General features: G+C 41.1%; 1 protein-coding gene across 2 annotated transcripts in view; it reads right to left on the bottom strand.

The window, feature by feature from the left end:
* rad18 (RAD18 E3 ubiquitin protein ligase) overlaps positions 1–22966 on the bottom strand; it is a 288130-nt gene that overhangs the window by 237905 nt on the left and 27259 nt on the right. For both annotated transcript variants that reach the window (XM_080184080.1, XM_080184087.1), the window contains exons 3-4: positions 19841–19902; positions 15716–15786 (exon numbers count right to left, since the gene is read on the bottom strand). In XM_080184080.1, coding sequence (XP_080040206.1) covers positions 15716–15786; positions 19841–19902 — 133 coding nt within the window. The remainder of the gene's footprint in view (positions 1–15715; positions 15787–19840; positions 19903–22966) is intronic.

The following is a 22966-nucleotide window of genomic DNA, read 5'->3' as shown; positions in this document are numbered from 1 at the left end:
AAAGACCGCCAGAACCAAACGCTGTTTGGTTTGTCCCCTCAGCCAAGTTTGCGGGGCGGGAATAGAAATCTACTAAATAACACATTATATAAAAGTCACAAATTAAAAGATGATCTAATGCAAGAGTCATCTGCCAGGGATTATAAAAATAATCTCTGTAGACCAGATTTCATCTAACCAAACCACAAAACATACAAAGGATCTGATGCAATGTGTCTGGTACCAGTATTAAACTGATTTTTTTTTGCCATAAACGGCACCAGAATATGCAGCATGAAAATCATCTTCACAATGTTATGCACAAATTGCCCATGATATTTAAAGTATTTTAAAATTAAAAGTTCTTGGCCATGATAGCTGTATCTGCAAAAGATGTTTCAGCCAATAAATCTCAGCACTGCACCTTTGTTACAAGGTTAGATCACACTGGTACAATCAGTCCTTTTCACTCTTTATCCTCCACTCAAGCAGTTGCCCAAATTCCACGTTTCCACTTATCTATTTATCTCCTTCAACCACCTAGTAAAACTATTCTTAAATAATGAAAAAGTCTTGCTTTAGTCACCAAATCCATGTAAAAAGGTGTTGCCTGTGCGTTAAATCTCTTTCTTAATGAGATATTGATATCCCCTTGTCCATCACGTTCATATCTACTGCATTTCACCATCCGCCAGATTGGTCACCTTCTCAAAGAAAGGCAACAGGTTTGTCAAATAGGACCTTCCTTTTTGAAATTCAGTTTAGTTGCTTTTAATTGGGTTTTCCTTGTCTAGCTTTGCAGTAATCACATATTTAAGTGAAGATTCTAAAATATTCTTTACCACTATGTTAAACTAACTGGCCTATAATTACCTCAGTTCAGTCTGTCTTTCTTTCTGAAAATGAGTGTTACGTGGGCCACTCTCCAGTCTTTTGGCAAACACCCATTCTCAATGGAATCTTGGAATGCAATTGCTAGTGCTACGGTTATTTCATTCTCTAGGGTCCCTCTGGTGCTTTGTCCTCCTTTAACAAATACTTCATATGTGTCTGTTATTTATTACAACATTGCTCATCTTGTTTTTAACCAAGTCAGGTTTACCTCCTCCCAACATCTTTCACTTGTGTAAGCATTGAAGTATTTAAGAAACCCCACCAATTTCTCTCTGTACTTAAGTCACTATTTTCTCCTCTTGGAGTCCAATATCACAATTATTGTTTTTAATGATATATTTTTCTTGATATAGAATAAATGTTCCACTCATATATTTCCCTCTAACCGCTGCCTTATTTTTAATCACAACTACCACTTCTTCTCCAATTCTGTTTTGATTTTAAGCTCTCAATTCATCCGCAGCATTTGGAAACAGAATGCAGTTCTAGTTCATGTTACTTCAAGGAATGCTCCATTTTAGATCATGAATATCTTTCTAAAAACCACAACTTAAATCAAATCTAATTATAGCAAAGCAAGTTTTCCCGTTTAAATATGTGTGGTATCTGGGAGATGTGTTCAGCCCTAAGAAACAAAATGCAATGCACCTAAACCTTCTACATTCTCAGTGATTGACAAAGAACCAAAAGAAAACAGATTTTGTTTTTCCTGATTGCTCCATAATTGTTAACAAGTGCAAGTTGTGCACACGGGAACACTACATAGGTGCAGAATTAACTTAGTTATCCATCTTGTTAACTGGAGGTCTTATGGAACAGCGGTAGTGTCCTTGCCTCTGAGCCAGAAGCTCCAAGTTGAAGTAGCCAAGAAAAATGCATACATAACACAACTAAACAGGTCAAATATGAACTTGTAAATCTTCCCAATATACACTAACTGCAGCTGGCCACTTCTGCGTGCAATGATCAGGATGTTGATTATCTCCTCTGTTACTACAAAGCTTCTCGGCTCTCCTCTTCCTGCAGTGACTGCATGAAATATTTTCATTTGTGAAGCTTGAATTTTATCTGCAACAATATGCAAGAAGCCTTAAACATTGCTTGGTGACCACTTTCTTAGTTACTAACCCATTTGAATTGACTTAATAAGTAAATTGGAAAAGGACAGCATTTGGACAAATGAGTGAAATGAGATATGGTCAAGTGGAAAGCGAAAAGGACAAAGGTCAGTTGGCCAACAATATGATTTCTTTTTGTCAAGATACCATAATTTTACTATCAAGTTGTCATCCAACCAACTGGCACACCACCAAGGAGTCACAGTTGCTCTGGCAATATACGTTTTTCACCTTTGCAGTGCTTTGTTTCACCACAGCATTGGATGCTATCAAGCTGGATTTGATCTGTCAGGTTTCTGGGCTCCGAGTCAACGTCCTGGGATGCCGCTCTCCAAGTCAGAGACCTGCGAAATGTCCAACTGAGGGACCAATTGGCCTTGGTTCACTCCTCCACTGGCACAATCATTGCCATGGAACATGTAGAGCTCTCAATGCAGATCCAACTGAATGCATTCTTCGTTGTCAACAGGGGGAGCAGAGGCCAATCACAAGCTCTGGCTGTGGAGTGCACATTCTGGAACACTACATATGTGCAAAATTAACTTAGTTATCCACCTTGTTAACTGGAGATTTGTGGCACAGTGGCAGTGTCCTTGCCTCTGAGCCAGAAGCCTCAAGTTCAAATGGCCAAAAAAAAATGCATACATAACACAACTAAACAGGTCAAACATGAACTTGTAAATATTTCCAATACACACTAACAGCAGGTGGCAAGTGCAGGAGAGAATCTTCGTCAGCCAAAGGAAATTGGACCGCCCACCATCACTAAGACAACATTTAGGTAAAAACATATGCTGCCACAACAACTTGGGACTCCTTAGGGGGGGGTTAGTTGGCTCAATTGGCTGGATTGTCGGTGTGGATCAGATTAATGCCAACACTACAGGATTCAATTCCCCTTCCAGATGGATGGATTCAGGGTCTGCCTCCTTGCCCTGCCTGAGGTGAAGGACCTGGTACTGTGGTGGGTCAGACTTGTCTTTGGGCAGGGAACACTAGATACAGAAGAGTTTCTGAACAACTTAATAACAAATCTACACCAATCGAATTCTGAAACTGCAATCTCAACAAAAAGAAAACTGCATTGTTGTTCGACTAGCCCGTGTGCCAATTTCTCTTTCATAAGAGCATAAGAAATAGGAGCAGGAGTAGGCCATCTAGCCCCTCAAGCCTGCCCCGCCATTCAACAAGATCATAGCTGATCTGAAGTGGCTCAGTTCCACTTTCCCGCTTTCTCCCCATAACCCTTAATCCCCTTGCCTACCAAAAACCTATCTACCTGTGTCTTAAATATATTTAGCAAGGTAGCCTCCACCACTTCAACGGGCAGAGAATTCCAGAGATTCACCACGCTTTGAGTGAAGAAGTTCCTCCTCAACTCCATTCTAAACTGCCCCCCCCCACTTATCTTGAGGCTGTGCCCTCTAGTCCTACTGTCCTTTCTGAGCGGGAAGAATCTCTCAACCTCTACCCTATCCGTCCCCTTCATCATCTTATAAGATTCCCCCCTCATCCTTCTAAACTCCAACGAGTACAAGCCCAGTCTATCCAGCCTCTCCTCATAGCTCAACCCCCTCAACTCCGGTATCAGCCTAGTGAACTCCTCTGCACTCCCTCCAAGGCCAAAATATCCTTGCGCAAGTGCGGTGACCAAAACTGCACACAGTACTCCAGCTGCGACCTCACCAGTGCCCTGTACAGTTGCAGCAAGACCTCCCTACTTTTATATTCAATCCCCCTCGCTATGAAGGCCAGCATCCCATTTGCCTTCCTGATCACCTGCTGCACCTGTAGGCTGGGTTTTTGCAACTCATGCACAAGGACCCCCAGGTCCCTCTGCACCGTAGCATGCTGCAGCTTTTTGCCCTTTAAATAGTAGTCCCTCCTACTATTATTCCTGCCAAAGTGAATAATCTCACACTTGCTAACATTGTATTCCATCTGCCAGGTCCTTGCCCACTCGCTCAGCCTATCTAGATCCCTCTGCAGACTTTCTACACCCTCTGCACAATTTGCTTTTCCACTTATCTTTGTGTCATCAGCAAATTTCGACACCCTACACTCAGCTCCCTCCTCCAGATCATCTATATAAATGGTAAATAGCTGAGGCCCCAGCACCGATCCCTGCGGCACTCCACTAGTCACCAGCCGCCAATCCGAATAGGACCCATTGATACCTACTCCCTGCCTCCTATTAGACAGCCAATCCTCTATCCACGCTAACACCTTACCCCCAACTCCATGCCCACTAACCTTCTGTAACAACCTTTTGTGCGGAACCTTATCAAACACCTTCTGAAAATCGAGAAACACCACATCCACCGGTTCCCCTCCGTCCACCTGACTGGAGCTAGTTTCAGTCCTCATTTGTTTAAATGTTGAACTTTTCCAATCCAATGCTCTTGCTTTTTTAATAACTTTTTTTTCCCCTTTCTATTTGGACCCTAAACCTCATCATGTTATAGTCATTACATTTACCTCAATTTCTAATGTATTTCATTATTCATAACTAAATTTAGCAGTGCCTTTCTGTTTGTTGGCTCACATACTGGTTAAGGAAGGACATTAGAGCACATTTTAAGAATTCCATTCCTTTTCTTATTTTTTTGTTTGTTACAATCAATGTATAACCATAATTTTGTTATTTGTTTTATCCTCAATGTGTCCACTACTTCATCTTCTAGCTCCCTTCTACAATTAGAGGGTCAGTGGCTAGCAGAGAATAATTATGCCCTCACTTTTATAAAATGAATCTCAAAAAGGCATGAAATCCAAGCTATTTATTTATTACGTCAGTCCAAAGGAGATAGTAACTAAAAAGAGGTCGCCACCCATATTTAAGGGTCCTTATTTATTGTTGTGTATCAAATTCAAACTTCACAGAAACGAAATCATGGCATTTCAATTCGAAGCTGAAAAGATTTTGTAAGCATTTAGTTAAAGTATGCTTTACAAACACAGACCATCTACAATGCACAGTTTCATAAAATAATTTACAAATCTTAAGGAAACCAAGAAGCTGTACAAATATGACAATATGCTACAGAGAGCATAACACAGAGAGCCAGGGAATATGTATCAGGTGATGCCACTAATCAAACATGTAACTGTTTAAACTAACTGCGTTTAATTGCATGTAAGTGGTGGGCATTAACTGATGATGTGTGTGTCTCCTGTAGCCTAGTGGTATGGTTATTAAACTGGTAAATGACAAACCTCAAGCAATGCTCTGGGGTTCTGGCTTGAATACCACCATAGTAGATGATCAAATTTGAATTTAATAAAACCATCCTGTTGAAGGCACGAGTGAGTGAAAAATTTATAAAGAGACATAGACTGAAACTGTGGTCATTGGGTTAGGAGTTAGAATGCTTATACTATGTAACACTACGTAAATTTTAAGAAGTGTATCAAGATTGGCTTTACTAACTGGCTTTCTACATTTCCTTACAACAATGGCTACACTTCATTGATTATAAAGCATTTTGAACAACTGATGTTGATGAAAGGTGCTATGTAAATGCAGATCTTTCTTTCTTCCTATCTAGTATTTTTGATTTTTTTTTTGCATTATGCAATTGCACCTATTTCTGACACGGAAATGTTTGATCGGTGTGGCGAGATGTAAACACTGCATATTTGTGCGCTTTTCATTTATCTATTATATGATATATATCTCACACATACGCACACATGCAATTTTATAATCAGAATGAAATTCGAGGGTCTTGCTTTCTAAAGATTAATGTCTGGCAGTTCAGACTAGAATACGGTACAAAGAGTAATAGGAGACTTGATTAAATCTTACTCTCCAAACTTTAATCTGCTTGCTTATAAATTAAACCAGATGTTCATTTAGAATAAGCCACATCATTCTAGAATGCCTTTCAGTCCACCTTTTAACATAGAAATGGAATCAGCAGTATGTACAAGCTTTGTATGCAATACACACTGGAAATGGAATTGGTAGTATGTGGTACACACACAGAAATGGAATTGGCACAAGGTGGAAACTCAGCGTGCAGTACACATAGAAACAAAATCAGCAGTACATGCAAGCTCAGTAGGCAGTATACATGGAAATGGAATCAGCAGTACGTGCAGCAATGTGCAGTACGCACAGGAATCTTATCGTTACGGTTCCCGGTATGGATATTGTTCAATTAAATATTTGGCGTGAAGACACACTCTAAATCTCAAAGTCATAGCATCTACATACAGGTGTGATCGGTCACAGTGAACCTGCAGGAGATGGTGGTGCAATGGAATTTTCACTGGACTAGTAATCCAGAAACTCGGGTAACGTTCCTACCAGAGGAGATAGTGAAATTTGAATTCAATAAAAATCTGGAATTATGAATCATGAAACCATTGTCGATTGTCATTAAAAAAAATTCATCTGGCTCGCTAAGGAAGATTTCCTTCCTTCGGGGAACGAATCTGCCATCCTTACCTGGTCTAGTCCTCACATGACCCTGGATCTACAGCAATGTGGTTAATTCCTAAATGCCCTCTGAAATGGCCTAACAATGTCCGTATCCCATGAATAAATTAAAATAATGTTCCTAGTTGCACCTAAATTGCATTAAAACACTAAAAGGGCCAGCCACACACACAGAATAAGAAGCATTAAATCATATTTTGTACATTAAAACAAAAGCAAGAGAAAACCATAGGTACTATAGAGCCATGTGCAATACAGAGTTCTGTGACTTGACATGGAATGATGAATGAGCCAAAGGAGCAAACTAACAAACAATATAACTCTGTAGTTAATCCAATAATGTACGTGACAACAGAAAAAAAACAGATTCATAACTGAGCGCGCATCCCTTAGCAAAATGGTTAACTTACAAAATAATTTTCATTAAGTTACAAATGTCACAGAATATTATCTGCAGTAGAAAAGTAAATAAAAAAACTGCAACTTTGCCAGCAATGGAATAATGGTATTAACCATAACATGCAAAGTACTAAAGCCACCAAAGCAAACTGGTCTTCCAACATGTTGATGTTTAATTGAGCTGCAGCTGTTCCATTCTAGAAAGATAAAAAAGGCCAAGTGGTCTGCAGTGAAGAACAAAATTAGTTTCCTCACAAACCCATATGTAGTGGAGCATCATGGTCTATATTGCGTAAATGAATCTCATCAAGGGGACTAACTCTGGATTTGGGAAGTGCAAATTTAACCAAGTTCCAACCAATCCTGATCATAATGCAATAATCCCACCCCAAGTTGGCAGAGGTCAGTCTCAGCTGTCAGGTTCTTATGATTGAATGTTGTAACACCATTAGCTGTGAACAATGACCAACTGAACCAGTAGTACAGAAGTGCTACTGGTGTCCATTAAACTATACCCTAACCAGGAGTCAGTGATAAGCTGACACCATAGGGCATAAATGAAAAATTTAAATAGAGAAAGAAAGTGAAGGGGGCAGAGGGGGAATTCATCAATGTTTGGAAGAAGCAATGATTAAGTGATTCATTACATTATTAGAACTTCAATGACGTTAAACATCAGTATAGATTCCTCCAGAATTTTACATTGTCTGTTCTGTCTCATAGTGAGAGGATTCAATTTTGAGAGAGTCTGGGGAAGCCACACCTAGAATATTGTGCGCAGTTTTGGTCTCATCTGAGGAAGGATGTTGTTGCTACACAGCGAGTGCAGCAAGAGTTTACCAGACTGATTCCTAGGATGGCGGAACTAACAAATGACAGATTGAGTAGGTTAGGATTACATTTCTATGTAAATACATCCGTGATGGCGATCTGCAAAAAGTCTCCAAGAATTGGAAAACTACATCAGCAGCTTGAGAATCGCCATGATCTACCTTATGTTTTCTTGCTTGGTGTGGCAATGCCCTGAGCTCTTAATGAAAAACGGTGTTTGTTTGCCAAAGTAAGGTATCAGAAAGCAATGCACATGAAAATGCTTTTTCTTTCAAGTCATCTCATTTACTTCTCATTATTACAAAAACCCCAAGCACAGCAGGAGACTTTCCTCACCTTATGCAGTCTACGTGATTGTTAATTAAAGGTAGCTTTAATCTAGATCTTTCTAAAATATCAGTTCAAAGGGTTTTCAATTTGTACACACATCTAAACCAGCTGTGAAAAGCAAGTCTGGATTTGTGGAGGAGCTCCTGATTCACAATGCAAAACCAATATCAGAGAAAGTTTTTTGGAACTTTTGTTTTCCAAATCAGAACTGTTGGCAGGGAAAGAAGGCACCTTTGCATTTCTGCACAGTGTCAGCATCCAGCACTCCCAAAATCGGTGTATTATCATCTTGATCAAGACCAGTAACTTGCCTTTACAGGTAGAAGCTGCAAAAATTTCATGGTTTGAAACAAAATTACATTTACCACATAAGAGTCAAACAAAGCAAACATTTAACCTTTTCTTGGTTAATCACCTAAACTCAAATCCAGTCAACATCTGTTAAACATGAATTGACAGGCAAATTGCAACCAATTATAAACAATAAATTAAACAATATATGGCAGATGAAATTAAGCCAGATTTTATAAATTGGCTAAGTAATCTATTCAGCATATAGGTCATCAAACTCAGTCAAAACACTGTCTTCCTTGCAAAGAATTTCAGCATTTATTTTTCTAGGATGTAGCCTGATACCAACAGTAGCGCAAATCCAACCCAAGTCCCCAACAGTTCGGACTTCACCAAAAATGGCACACATATTCAGAACCTCCTCAACTTTGGCTCAATAGCGTATATACAGCAATATTATCTCCAAGTAACAAAAGCAGCTGCAGAAATATTTTTGCTTTTTCTAAATTTAACCTGTCTTCTTCAGCCTGCTTGTACTGCACCTTTAGACTCATCAACTTCTCCTGAACGCTGATGGCTCTGTCTCATTATATTATTTCAGACAAAAGCTTTTGGTTTCTTAGTTTCAGTCTCAGGTTTCTTAGTCACTGTCAGGGTCAGTTTCCTTTCTCAGTTTTCCTTTTCAATTAGAGACCGTATCAAGAAGCACAAGCTTTGCCCACAGATTCCACCATAGTGAAAATGAGGTATGTATAAAATGGCATTTCCTCCATAGGGTTCCCATGAAGCATTCTTGCATGATATTCTAAATCAGATGCACAGTAAAAATTCTACTATATAGTGCCCATCAGGCACTGCAAGATCATGTATAGCACAGCAGGTTAAAGATTCAGCTACACCATTCAATCAAGCATTACAAGGTCAGACACTCCTTTAACATTGTGCCATTACACACTGCCAGGTCATGCAAGAGCATCAGTTAGAATATCGTTTTTCCCTTCCTCATTGCTACTAATGAGCTGATTCAGGGTATACAGTCACCCTTCAAAACTTCACCCAAGTGTCAAATGTTCAAATGTGGGTTCTGTCAAGGCTTGGAATGCTATTTGGATGTACAAGCTTATCAGAGCCAATCGCAGTATGTGATATTGTGGCCCCTGGCCAAGATACTAAGAACACCACAAAAGTAACAAAACACACTGCCAATGTCAAGCATCCAATTTATTCTTGTCCCAAGGATACATCTGCTTATCCAACCAAACAGATCCACTGCAGCCCTAATAGGACAAATATCGGAGCAGATGTCTGATGAATCTGCTTTACTTGATTTGACACTCACAGCAAGCAGCTGAGATACTGGCACTGCACATACTTTAAAGGGAGAAGAAATTGGAATTGCTCTCTGAGTTATGGCAGCAGGGTTGGGAGTTTGTCTGTGGATGGTATGTTTGTGGGTGGGTGCTGTGAGTACGGTGGGGGAGGGGCGTAGAGAGAAGAAAGCAGAGCTTGTGTACTAGAAAGCAATCTGACAAACAAGTTCAGCAGCAAAGGACTTTGATGAGTTGTCTACAGGAAAAAGCTGATAGGCAAGCACACCATAATGTTTTTGTGGATTGGCAGGCCTACTAGTGAGTCTGTCATCACTCTGAAGAATTATGGGGAAGCCTGGTTCCAAGTTGCCATAAGATTTCATTCAGAGCTTGGAGTCCATCCATTTGGGAGTGGAAATAGTGGCCAACTCTATGGCATAACTTCAGGACTGAACCATAATAGTCAATTACAGCACAGGCAGAAGCCATTAACCCCAGAGTGTGATTATGAAAGTTCAGACTGAAGTTATAAGATCTACACATGTTGCTATGCATGTCCAACGTAATGAATTGCAGGCCCAAACTGCTGTCATTATGGATGCACAAGTCAGTGCTCAAAGGGCTTTACAGGGTGTCTTAGCACTCTGTCCTCCAATATATCACAAGGATTGCTGAGGCACCCAGTGAACTAACTGAGACTCCATAATGCACAAACTGGCTATCCTCTCTCAGGATAGGAAAATCTGTGCTTCCACCGCCACTCTGCCATCTCTTACTGTTGCCTGTCAGCCAAGCAGCCCATTCTATTGACCCCAGTGCTGAGGTGGCACCTTCTGAAGCCAAGCCTTAGAGGGGACTCGAGGGTGTCATGAAAGGCCATTTACACTCTTGCCCAGGAAAAGTCAGCAGCCTTCCACCAATGATGCTGCAGCCACTAGGATAACACTATAGTATTAAAGACTTGTGCTCTAGAACTCACCATGCCTCAGAACAAGCTTCCAGTACAACTACAACACTGACATCTACATGGAAAATTGCCTAGGTATGTCCTGTACACAAAAAGCTGGATAAATCCAACTCGGCCAATTACTGCCCCTCAGTCTACTCTCAATCATCAGTCAAATGATGGGAAGGATCATCAACAGCACCATCAAGCGGCACTTGCTTAGCAATAACCTACTCACTGACATTTAGCTCGGGTTCCCACCGGGATCATTTAGCTCCTGACTTTATTACAGCCTTAAGTCAAAAATGGGCAAAAGAGCTGAATGCCAGATGCAAGGTGAGAGTGACTGTCTTTAGCATCAAGACAGCTTGTGACCACATGTGGCATCATGAAGCCCTAGCAAAAGTGGAGTCAATGGGAATCAGGGGGAGATGCTCCACTGGTTGGAGTCATACCTGGCACAAAGGAAAATGGTTGTGGTGGTTGCAGGTCAATCATCTCAGCTCCAGGACATCACTGCAGGAAGTTCCTGAAGGTAGCATCCTAGGCTCAACCATCTTTCAGCTGCTTCAGCAATGACCTCCCTTCTGTCACAAGATAAGAAGTGGGGAAGCTCTTTGAGGCTGATACAATGGTCAGCACAATTTGTGACTCCTCAGATACTAAAGCAATTCATGTTCAAGTGCAGCAAGACCTGGACAACACTCAGGCTTGAGCTAATAACCGGCAAGTAACATTCACACCACACAAGTGCCAGGCAATGACCACCTGCAACAAGAGAGAATCTAACCACTGCCCCTTCACATTCAATGGCATTACCACTGCTGAATTCCCCACAATCAACATCCTACAAGTTACCATTGGCTAGAAACTGAACTGGACTATCACTGTAAATATTGTGGCCAAAAGACCAGATCAGAGACTAGGAATCCTGTGGTGAGTAACTCACCTCCTAATTCCCCAAAACTTGTCCACCATCTACAAGACACAAGTCAGAAGTGTGATAGAATACACTCCAGTTGCCTAATCAAGTGCAGCTCCAACAATACTCAAGAAGATTAACACCATTAAAGACAAGGTAACCCATGCACAAACATTGACTCCCTCACCGAGACACACTGGCAGCAGTATGTAACATCTACAAGGTGTATGCAGGAACGCACCAAGACACCTGGCAGCACCTTGCAAAGCCACAACCACTACCACTTAGAAGGTCAAGGGAGGTTAACACATGGGAACATCACCACCTGGAAGTTGCCCTTAAAGCCACACACCATCCTGACTTGGAAACATATCGCTGTTCCTTCACTGATGCTGGGTCAGATTCCTGGAACTTCCTATCTAACAACTCTCTGGGTGCAACTGCAACACACAAACTGCAGCTGTTCGAGAAGGCAGCTCACCACCTATCTTCTCAACAGCAATTAAGAAATGGCAATAAATGTTGACCTAGCCAACGATGGTCACATCCCACAATATTTTTTTAAAATCAGATACTAAGGGAAAGTACAAGGGTGAATAGTTCAGTCTTTTGCCTATTATTGCAGGTGTTGTTGGATAAAGTCATTGGAGGGATGTTTTGTGGTGCCTTTTCTTTCAGGATACATCAGAGAAGGCATATTAATCCATGGTGGAGGGATGAATTAGGGAGAAACTGTGAAATGGGATGTTTTCAGGGGAACCAGCGTTTAATGTAATGTTAGTGGATACCTGTCAGGGATGATGATGCCTTTTCCTCCTCCTGAGGTTCTCACCGAAGCCCTGGTGGCCCTGATTTTCACGTTGTGCAGAATTAAGCAAACAATCACAAATCTGGAGACAAGTCCTGGTACATTGGACTTTTTGGCTGTCCAAGCAACAGAAATGATAATATGCTCTACATCACTGATCACAGCATGACTCTAGTATGAATATCCCCTTGCAGACTGATGGCAGAAGATGAAAGCAATGTGGCTATTGCCAGGATAGTTGCCATTTGCCAACATGAGGCTCTGTGTATTGTTGCACAACAACTGCATGTTATGGGAGTGGAGCACTTTGCAAAGATCCAGCATCACTCCCTTCTGACTCAAAGAACTTGTGACAGCTTCTCCACCAACACAGTACAAAGTACGTCCACTAAATTGGCAGCAGCAAAAGAAAGTCAAAAAGACCATATCTTACAAGTTCCATGCTAATATCTTTAGATTGCACAGGTTGGGGCTGTTGTCTCTTCTGCACCCAAATAAATGTTCAGCCATGAATATTTAACGGATGTTACTAAGGCCCAGTCCAAAATTGCAGATTAGGTACCTAATCAACTCTGGACACTGACTGAGTCACACTCTGTATGCATGGACATGCACACTGTCGTCCTTCCTAAGAAGGGGCGAGCCCTCTACTGTTTTTCGATCCTCAGGTTCTGGTAATGGCAAAACCAGCAGCAGGGCAGCCAAATTTTGTGGCCAACGCTTTTGATGTGAATGGGAGCCAATTAGGTACTTTCAACCCAACGCTACAAGTTGTCATGCTGCTTATTCTTCCAATCAAGATAGGACTTCTCATTTGTTATCCATTGCCGTTTCAATACTGGTTGGAGGTTGACATTCTCGAGCAAGGATAGGGATTTATGGCAACAGGAACCATGTCAACACATAACATTCCATTAACTGACAGACTAATTCTCACAGGTTGACAATATCTGAAGTTGTGACAAAAACTTTTTTTTCCATTCAGCTGCGACTCTGTATTGTTAATCAAAAGTTTCATTCCTCTAAAAACTCTGAGGCACACAAGTTTAGAAAATGCACTTTTGCTTGGGGAACAACACTTTCTGAAGATCACACTGGCAAGGTTTCAGAAAACAAATTCAGTAGATTTTTCCTTTAATTTTGCATGATGGAAAATGTCAGTGTCAAAACATTTTTATAGTTTCATAACACATTGCTTTTCTTTCAATAACAACTAAAACTTGTTTTAATATGGGCCTGTTAACTTCGTAAAATATGCCAAGGTGCTTTACAGCGGCGTTTAGACAAAATTAAGCATTGCTGCCATCTATACAGACACTGCGGCAGTTCATGCCAAATAAGGATTGGCCTCATATAGAATGGTTACAGCACAAAAGATGGCCATTCAGCCTGTCATAACCATGTTGGCTCTCTCTAAGAGCAATTCACCTAGTTCCACTCCTCTGTCTTTTCTCCTTTCTATCTTTTGGAAGGCCCTTGTTGAATCAGCTTCCATAACACGCTCAGGCAGTGCATTCTAGATCCTAACCACTAAACATGTAACAAAAATTTTTTGTGTGATGAACACTGCGTTGGCTAATAAAATGAAGTGTGGATCTGTACTCTGTATCAATGCCATTCAAAACTCATTTCATTTCAGGTCCTTACAATCAATACAGAGATGAAACTTTAATTCCGTTAAGCTATAACCTGTAAACGAAAGGCGTGGATCCTAATCTGCTACATTCTTCTAATGGTCTAATTTCATGAACCATCCATGAGTTTCATGCCAGCAGCAGATAGAAACAACGTTGACAGTCCACTCTATCCAACCAGCTTCTCATTTAGCACAATGATGTTGTCATATTTTAATTGTACGTGCAAGCATTTTTGGTTCTGCCTATTTCTTTCTTAGACAAATTTCTATGCTATTAGCCACTTGTGGTTCATGGCTAATTTATTCTGAAAAATCTAACTTCAGGAGTTTCTCACTGGACCAACTGTTAAACGTACTGCTTCAGGTTGTAGCACACCATACAGGTGATGTCAGCCTCTTGCTGAATCTAGTGACCTGAGCCAATGTGTCACTGTAAATGATACAACTGACTTCAGACCTTTGGGCTTATGAAGTAAACCCCAAATTCTCCTTTCTCATTGAGAAAGTGAGCGTAGACTGGGTGGTTTCACTGTTTTATGGGTAAACTGTGCAAGACACATTGCTGTATCATGCATTGGCTAAGTGATGTTCAGTGCTGAGTTTTCTGTTACTCATAAATCTGATCATCCAAAAGAGTTTCAACAAAACCTCAGTGGCATCGCCTCACCTAAGATAGTAGGTCCCTCAAGCATCACTGGAAATGATTATCTGGTCTTTAGCTCACTGCTGTTTGGGGGAGCTTGTTGTGTGTAAATGGGCTGCTGTGATTCCTAGATCACAATAGGTATTTACTTCCAAAACACTTCATTGGTTGCGAGGGGTGTGGACATCCTGAGGTTGTGAAAGGCACTATATAACTGCAAGTTCAGCCTTCCTTTTAAAAATATGTAACAAGGTCTCCCAAATGATTCAGTTGTTAATGACAGCGTTTAATTCTCAGTGCATGTTGAGTTAATCCAACTTAGCCAGGGTGCTAGTTGGCTTAATTGCAGTTGGCCCTGGGTAATAGCTGATCATTTTAACTTCTTAACCACCCAGTCTCTGCTCGCCATTATCTCAATGACAAGTGAGAATTTGGAACTTGGAATATAATTGCAAAAAACTGAGAGAAATATTTGTCCCTTGTTATTTAATAACTGTGAACTTGAAGAAAACAGCATGATCCTGATGTGTGGAGTATACAAAAACATCCATAAATTTGTCAATCATACTAATGCCACAGAATCAAATTCCATCTCTTTAAAACATCAGGAAGTGAGCGTCAAACTTGCCATGGTCCTCTGAGTTCGTTGATGCCAAATTTGCAACGAGCTTGTATTTAGTTGGGGTTTAAGGGTGCTGGTGAATCAATACAGGGAGCAAAATAAATGCTAACACTTGCCAGTGTTACAAACCACTACCTAATGACTTCTGCTGGAAAAAGCAGAGGTACCAAGATGAGACTGAGCTGCGACGTCTCTCCAGTTGAACTGTGCTAACCAATGTTCCTTTCTGTGGAACTATACACCAACAACAGCCAATGCTTTCAGGAAAGGGTTGTGAGAAAATTGGCACAAAAGAAAAAGATGGGGCAAACTGAGATCAACACAAAAGTCAGCATAGCAAGAGTTAGATGGAGTGTCTGGACATGTACAAACTCTTGGAGACACATGTCCTGTGGCATAACTTATTGTAAATTCCATTAATCACAGCAAAACCAAAAAGCACTTCCAAAATTATTCAAACATTTTGCAAAGTAAGACCATTCCAATGAAGTGAAAACAGGAGACATTCCACTTCACTTCTTCAACAATGAAAATAGCTGTACCTTGCAGAGCGAAAGCATTTCACCAATTCATCCAATATTCTGTTATTTCGCAGCTCTGGTTCTGTCACAGTCTGTGGAGTGGTGGGATTGGGAGAAGGAAACACAGTTAAAATGGAGGTTCTGGGAATTGTCGGCATATCGTATGTGTGGAAACACTTACTATAAACAAACAACAAGATGATATTTATTTCAAACCCAGATTGTGCTGACACCACAGCATTCCTGTCCACTGGCCACCTGTGTCGGTCTGGTTTTGAGTTGGTTGCACATTTCTGCTGTGGCAAACAAGATACTGGACATTTTGTATCCCATAGATACATTAAAAGAACGTTCTACTTAAGTAAGTCACTCAGTAGCCTCGTACACAGGTTACAGTGTTCACTGTACCTCGGTTGGTAGTCCTCCAATGTCAGACAAGAGGTTATGTGTTCAAGTCCACTTCAGCACTTGAGCAATAAAATCTAGGCTGATACTGAGAAGGTGCATTACTCAGATGAAAAATTAAATCGTGACCCATTTCACCCTCTCAAGTCGATATAAAAGATCTCATGTCACTATTTCAAAGAGTCTGACAAATTTACTGGAGTTCTATGAGGATGTGTCTAGGGCAGTGGATAGAGGAGAGCCGGTGGATGTGGTCTTTCTGGATTTTCAGAAGGCGTTTGACAAGGTACCTCACAAGAGGTTATTGCAGAAGGTCAGGGGACATGGAGTTGGGGGTAGGGTGTTAGCGTGGATAGAGGACTGGTTGTCAAATAGGAGGCAGAGAGTGGGGGTCAATGGGTGCTATTCGGATTGGCGGTTGGTGACTAGTGGGGTGCCCCAGGGGTCGGTGCTGGGGCCTCAGCTATTTACCATTTATATAGATGATCTGGAGGAGGGAACCGAGTGCAGGGTGTCGAAATTTGCTGATGACACCAAGATTGGGGGAAAGGCAAATTGTGCGGAGGGTGTGGAGAGTCTGCAGAAGGATCTAGATAGGCTGGGCGAATGGGCCAGGAAATGGCAAATGGAATTTAATGTTGGCAAGTGTGAGGTGGTCCACTTTGGTAGGAAGAATGGTAGGAAGGACTATTACTTACGTGGCGAAAAACTGCAGCAGGCGACGGTGCAGAGGGACCTCGGGGTCCTTGTGCATGAGTCGCAAAAACCCAGCTTGCAGGTGCAGCAGGTGGTCAGGAAGGCGAATGGGATGCTGGCCTTCATAGCGAGGGGGATTGAATATAAAAGTAGGGAGGTCTTGCTGCAGCTGTATAGGGCATTGGTGAGGCCGCAGCTGGAGTACTGTGTGCAGTTTTGGGCGCCGCACCTGCGCAAGGATATTTTGGCCCTGGAGGGAGTGCAGAGGAGGTTTACTAGGCTGATACCGGAGTTGAGGGGGTTGAGCTATGAGGAGAGGCTGAATAAACTAGGCTTGTACTCGTTAGAGTTTAGAAGAATGAGGGGAGATCTCATTGAGACGTATAAGATGATGAATGGGATGGATAGGATAGAGGTGGAGAGACTCTTCCCGCTCAAAAAAGACAGTAGGACTAGGGGGCACAGCCTCAAGATAAAGGGGAGGCGGTTTAGAACGGAGTTGAGGAGGAACTTCTTCACTCAAAGGGTGGTGAATCTCTGGAATTCTCTGCCCGTTGAAGTGGTGGAGGCTGCCTCGCTAAATATTTTTAAGAAGCGGGTTGATGGGTTCTTGATAAGAGAGGGGATTAAGGGTTATGGGGAGAGGGCGGGAAAGTGGAACTGAGCCACGACAGATCAGCCATGATCTTATTGAATGGCGGGGCAGGCTCGAAGGGCTAGATGGCCTACTCCTGCTCCTATTTCTTATGTTCTTATGTTCTTATATGGAGACGCTGGCGTTGGACTGGGGTAAACACGGGCATTTGGCCTCTGATTTTTGGGTAAGTATTCTCCAAGGCGGCCTTCATGACACATGACAGCACAGAGTCACTGAAGAGAAACTGATAGCCAAGTTCTGCACACATGAGGACGGCCTCAACCGGGATCTTGGGTTCATGTCACACTACCTGTAAGCCCCACAACTTGCCTGGACTTGTAAAATTTCACTAACTTTCCTGTCTGGAAACAATACACATCTTTTTAACCTATGCTTAATGCTCTCTCCACTCACATCATCTGTACCTTTAAGATTTGATTAGCTGTAAAGACTCACATTCCAATCATTATTCATGTAAATTGAGTTTGTGTCTTTATACGCCCCATTTGTGATCAGAACTCCCATCCATCTGACGAAGGAACAGCCAGTTCCAAAAGCTAGTGGGGTTTGCTACAAATAAACCTGTTGGACTTTAATCTGGTGTTGTGAGACTTCTTACTCTTTCAAAGACTAGGAGTGCTATTTCTGGTCATAATTAACACATTGCTTTAGGTGGGATCTTGCTATGTGCAAAATGCTTGCATCATTTTCTATAACGGTAACAACGCTTCCAAGTAAGTAATTGGCTATAAAGTGCTTTGGAATGTCCACAAATCATGAATGACACCATACCAATAAAGTCTTCTTTTCAATTTATCCGAGTAAATGGTCAAGTGCCTTGAAGCCATTTGTTGTGCACAAATACCCTATTGTCCGAGGACAGAACGGATTCTGAGTACCTCAAAGGTTCCTCCCTGACTAAGCAGTGGCTGTATCCACTATGCTTTGGTCTACTAAGATCTAAAGATTTGGAAAGGAGAGATGCAGCTTCCCCACTGTTAGGTGCTTTAATCAGTGATGTTATTGGGTAATGATGTAGTGAGTAGGAGTCAGGTTTCTCCATGGAAGGGACAAGAAAGAAAAGCAAAAGTATCTGGAAGAAGTGTCTCCACTGCCATGAGAACAGGTCTGGTTTCCAGATATGGATACGCTTGGCTTAGGAAAAGCAGCTGCACAACATTCTATGTTCAACTGTTTTCTCGGCATTTAGGAAAGAAAGAACTGAATTCGTATCATGTCTCTCAAGCCGCAAACAAATGTGAAAGCACAAGAAAATCTTATGAACTGCAGCAAGATAAATGACCAATTAGCAACTTTTTTTTTATATCAGTTTGGAGAACATTGTTGGCCCATACACCCACTGAATAGTGTTGTCAGATCAACATTCAGCTGAATAAGCAGATAGAGGATCATTTTAAACACTCTTCCAGATGACAATGCCTGTGACAGTGCAGCACCACCTCAACAGTGCACAATAGTGCAGCACTTTTAAAAGCATTGCACGGGGACTGCCCTGCAAATACTGTAAACACCTGAGTACATTCAGCCCTATAATTTGATAGTATTAGTTACCAAAGAAGAAACAGTGTCATTGTGCTAGAAAACAGCAATTAAACAAAGCACTGAGTCATTATACACACACAAGATTTCCAAGACACTAAACTGATCAAATGTTACACAACTCATTGCAAAAATCCGGCTTCTCACAGACTCCTGGGCTTCCACTTCCTTTCAAATTTCTCACTTGTCTCTCACCCTCTCTGATTTTGACTTTTCTCTCTCGTCCTCTACAATGTCTCTCATTCTCACTTCCATGTTAATACCTGACCCTCCCTGATATTCTCATTTGCCTACGTATTATCTCTCTCACTGTCCATCTTATTTTTGCTCAATGTCTTTTTATACATCTCCCAGTCACACTCTCTGATGTCTTTCCCTTTCCTGGCTTCGTCCAAGGTCTGCTCTTGGACAGATGAATGTTAAAAAAGTGATTTAAGAAAATGCTTTTTAAAGCATTTCTCTCTGGAACTAGCTGTTTCAAACTTTTTGCCAGCTTATATTGTCCTTACTCATCCTGCACGAGGAGACGCTTCTTTTATTTTGAAGATCAGGATAAAACCTGAATTCTCAACACATGAATCCTGCCACAGGTGCATTGGACTGATAAAGAATTTATAGTAAACCTTGCCCTTGGCAGTTAGGCTTATCCTATTTGCGTTACAGTTTCTATAATGCCTGCCCAAAATTCTAGCATTTTCAAATTCAAGGTCTAGAATGGCCTGTTCTCAGATATGGAGAACATTAAGTTCAATTCATAATTAAAGTTCCCCATATGTCATTTTATTTACTGTAGAATGATTTATTAATTCTAGATTGGTCATTATTTTTCTCTCAAAAGCTTTACTTACCACACAACAGGTCGGACACTGGGTTTTGTATGATAAGAATTTCCTCACACAAAGGGAACAATCTGGAAAATGAAAAAGAATAAAATTACTGAGCCTCTAATATCTTTTCATACAATTTTCCCTCAGATGGGACAGTAAAAATTGTTCAATTGAAGGCAATATGAAGGAGTACTCTGCACTCTGCAACTGCTTGCAGTGATGCATAAGCAATCTATGAAATGTTATGGTCAAGGTAAGTGAATTATAAATGTATACATTTAGTACAGACAGTTCATTCAAATAATATTAACCTGTTACATTTTGCTAATTCACAACACAACACTGGAATTTGGGTTTCTGAATGAAGGTTCTGGAAAATGTTATGAATCAGACCACAAGTTGCTTTACTACATAACCTCAATACTCACACTGAACCTGTAGTAAATTAACTTTCCACACACCTTCTGGATTAAATGCAACTGGACATACTTGAAGTTGCGCTAACAAGAGTCACGAATTAAGCTAGAATGAAGGCAAACTAGAGAATTATGTTTCCAGATCTTATGATCAATCGGCAATGTAACAGGAGCTTGTTAGAACCACAGTCTTTTAGCATGCCATTCCAGCACCGTTCAAGTGCTATCTTCCATAAAGGCATGGTTAAGCATGGTTGTTACAATGTAAACAATGTGAGCTATTTTCCCATCATGCAGCTCAAGAGTTAAACAAAACAATTACACATTTTGTAACTTCCAATGCTGTAGCAGGATCATTCAATGGTTGCAAATGGTTAAGTAAAATGACCTTTATATTGCAAATTGTCATGGGAATATTAGGGTATTTTGGGGTTAAAAATCCCGTTACTGTATCAACATATGCTAACTGTAAAGCAGTGGATGTTTTTATTACTTTTCATTTGTTTACCCATAACCTAAATTTTGAGTCCTCCTCCTTTCCATTTTTGGCAACCAGGATCCTATTATTGTCAGCACAGAAGTTGTTCAATGTAAATAAGTAGGTGTATCTCCATTTGATTGGGCATCTCACAATAAATGACTGCACAAGCTAGCATCTTATGGTATCTGGATTAGGAATCAGATCCAAATTTGTAGTCAAAATGGGACAGGTAATGGATGTGGTTCTGTCCCGTTATTCTTCACAGCCTTTACTCACTACTGATTTGGGCAATAGCATTTAAAGTACAGTAAGCAAGTCTGCTGATGACACCACAATCTGTATCTGTGATGGATATTGCTAGGTTCAACAAGAGTATAAACATATCATTTACAAGAAACAATCATGAATGTGATTGAGAAAAAAAATAATCTTGGGTATTCTTGTGCACGGATCAGTGAAGGTTCGTGACCAAGGTAGAGAAACTACAACTAAAGCTATGAAAGTATTAGTTTGCATTACAGATTGGAAAGAACCAGAAACAAGAGCTTAAACTTAGGCAGACATAGAAACATATTAGAAGCTCAACAGTTCGTCTTTTCCCAGAGAACTGTGAACCTCCCAAATGCATTACCAGATAACGTGATGAACTCTCTGTGTGTCTTCTAGAAGGAGCTGAGCTCCTGGCTGGGCAATGAGATCATATCTTAGAGAAGGTAAACGTCAGCCATGATTCAGTAGCACTTTCGCATGAAGGTTGTGGGTTTGATGCCTGCTCCAAACGTTGGAGCACAAAAAAACTGTTATTACAATATAGTACCAAGGGAGTGCTGCACTGTCAGAGGTGCCATTTTTCAGAGAGATGTTAAATGGAATCCAAAACGTTCTCTCAGGTGGATGTAAAAAATGACATTGTGCTATTTCAAAGAGTAGAGGAATTACCCCTCATGTTCCGACCAGTATTTATCCCTCAATCAACATCACACACACAAAAAAAAATTAGCTGACCATTACCATGTTGCTATTTGTGGGAGTTTATTGTGCACAAACTGACTGCCAGGTTTCCCACATTGCTGCACTTTAGAAGTAACTCAGTGGCTTTAAAGCACTTTAGGACATCCTGACATTTCTAAAGGTGCTATACAAATACAAGGGCTTCTTTCTTTTCAGATAGCAGACGTGATTTCCCAGACTGGTTTAGAGAGAAACTTCACGGTACTTTTCTTCTCACTTATCACCCCTGGGATTTTGTTGCCTCTCCCAGGAGATTACATGATTGCATGGAGAGTGAGTACGTCGTGGGAAGAGGTGGTGGTGTTGCAGAGTAGGGAAGAAAATGGGACAATCTCATTGTTGGGAGAGGTCTGATAGACTAACAGATCTTTTCCTACCAACAGTTTGGTATGAAGGGGAGGTCAGGGATCATATGATTAGGGATTGTTGAGTGTGTGGCCCAGGGATCTGGGAGTAATGACTGGTTCAGTTGAAACACAGGAACAAGTGAATGCGAAGAAATCTTTTCCACTTGTGGTGAATCCGGAATAGGGCTCAGAGCAGAGATCACAAATAGCAATATGAGATCCCACCAACAGGTCAAATAAAGAGCTTAGGAGGAATTCCTTTGCAAAGTGCATGTAGAACAACCACAAGAAATGTGGCATAAAGGAGTAAAATAAAACTAGATTTTACTAGAAAAAAATGCAGAAAGACAAGGACAGTGGAGTGGGTACTCAGGTAGAAGTTTGCATTTATAAATCTTTAATGTAACAAACAGCAATATTTAACAAAATGCCACATATTAAATGACTAAACATGTTTGGTCAAAGACTCCTTCGCATGTTTTCCAACCTTCCCCTACTTCATGCAGCCCATCAACCCATCTTAGAATCACAGAATCACTACAGAGCAGAGAGAGGCCATTCGCATCGACAACCACATTTTACTGTTCATACATGAAAGCTAGCATTTGTGTGCTCTGGCTCTCTGACAGAGCAACTTATCCATATTACATCCCTGTAACCCCACTAATCCCCCTAACCTGCACATCTTGGAACACTAAAGGGCAATTTACCATGGCCAATTTACCTAACTTGCACATCTTTGGATTGTGGGGAACACCAGAGCATCCGGAGGAAACTCATGCAGACAAAGGGAGAATGTGCAAACTCCACGCAGTCACCCGAGGCCGAAATTGAACCTGGGTCCCTGGAGTTATGAGTTAGCAGTGTTAACCACTGTGCTGCTCACAGTCTG

Source organism: Carcharhinus amblyrhynchos, chromosome 3 (genome assembly GCF_965287045.1).
Source record: "Carcharhinus amblyrhynchos chromosome 3, sCarAmb.v2.hapA, whole genome shotgun sequence".
Lineage (NCBI taxonomy): Eukaryota > Metazoa > Chordata > Chondrichthyes > Carcharhiniformes > Carcharhinidae > Carcharhinus > Carcharhinus amblyrhynchos.
Note: the sequence above shows the minus strand (reverse complement) of the source record. Positions and strands in the feature narration are given on the sequence as shown.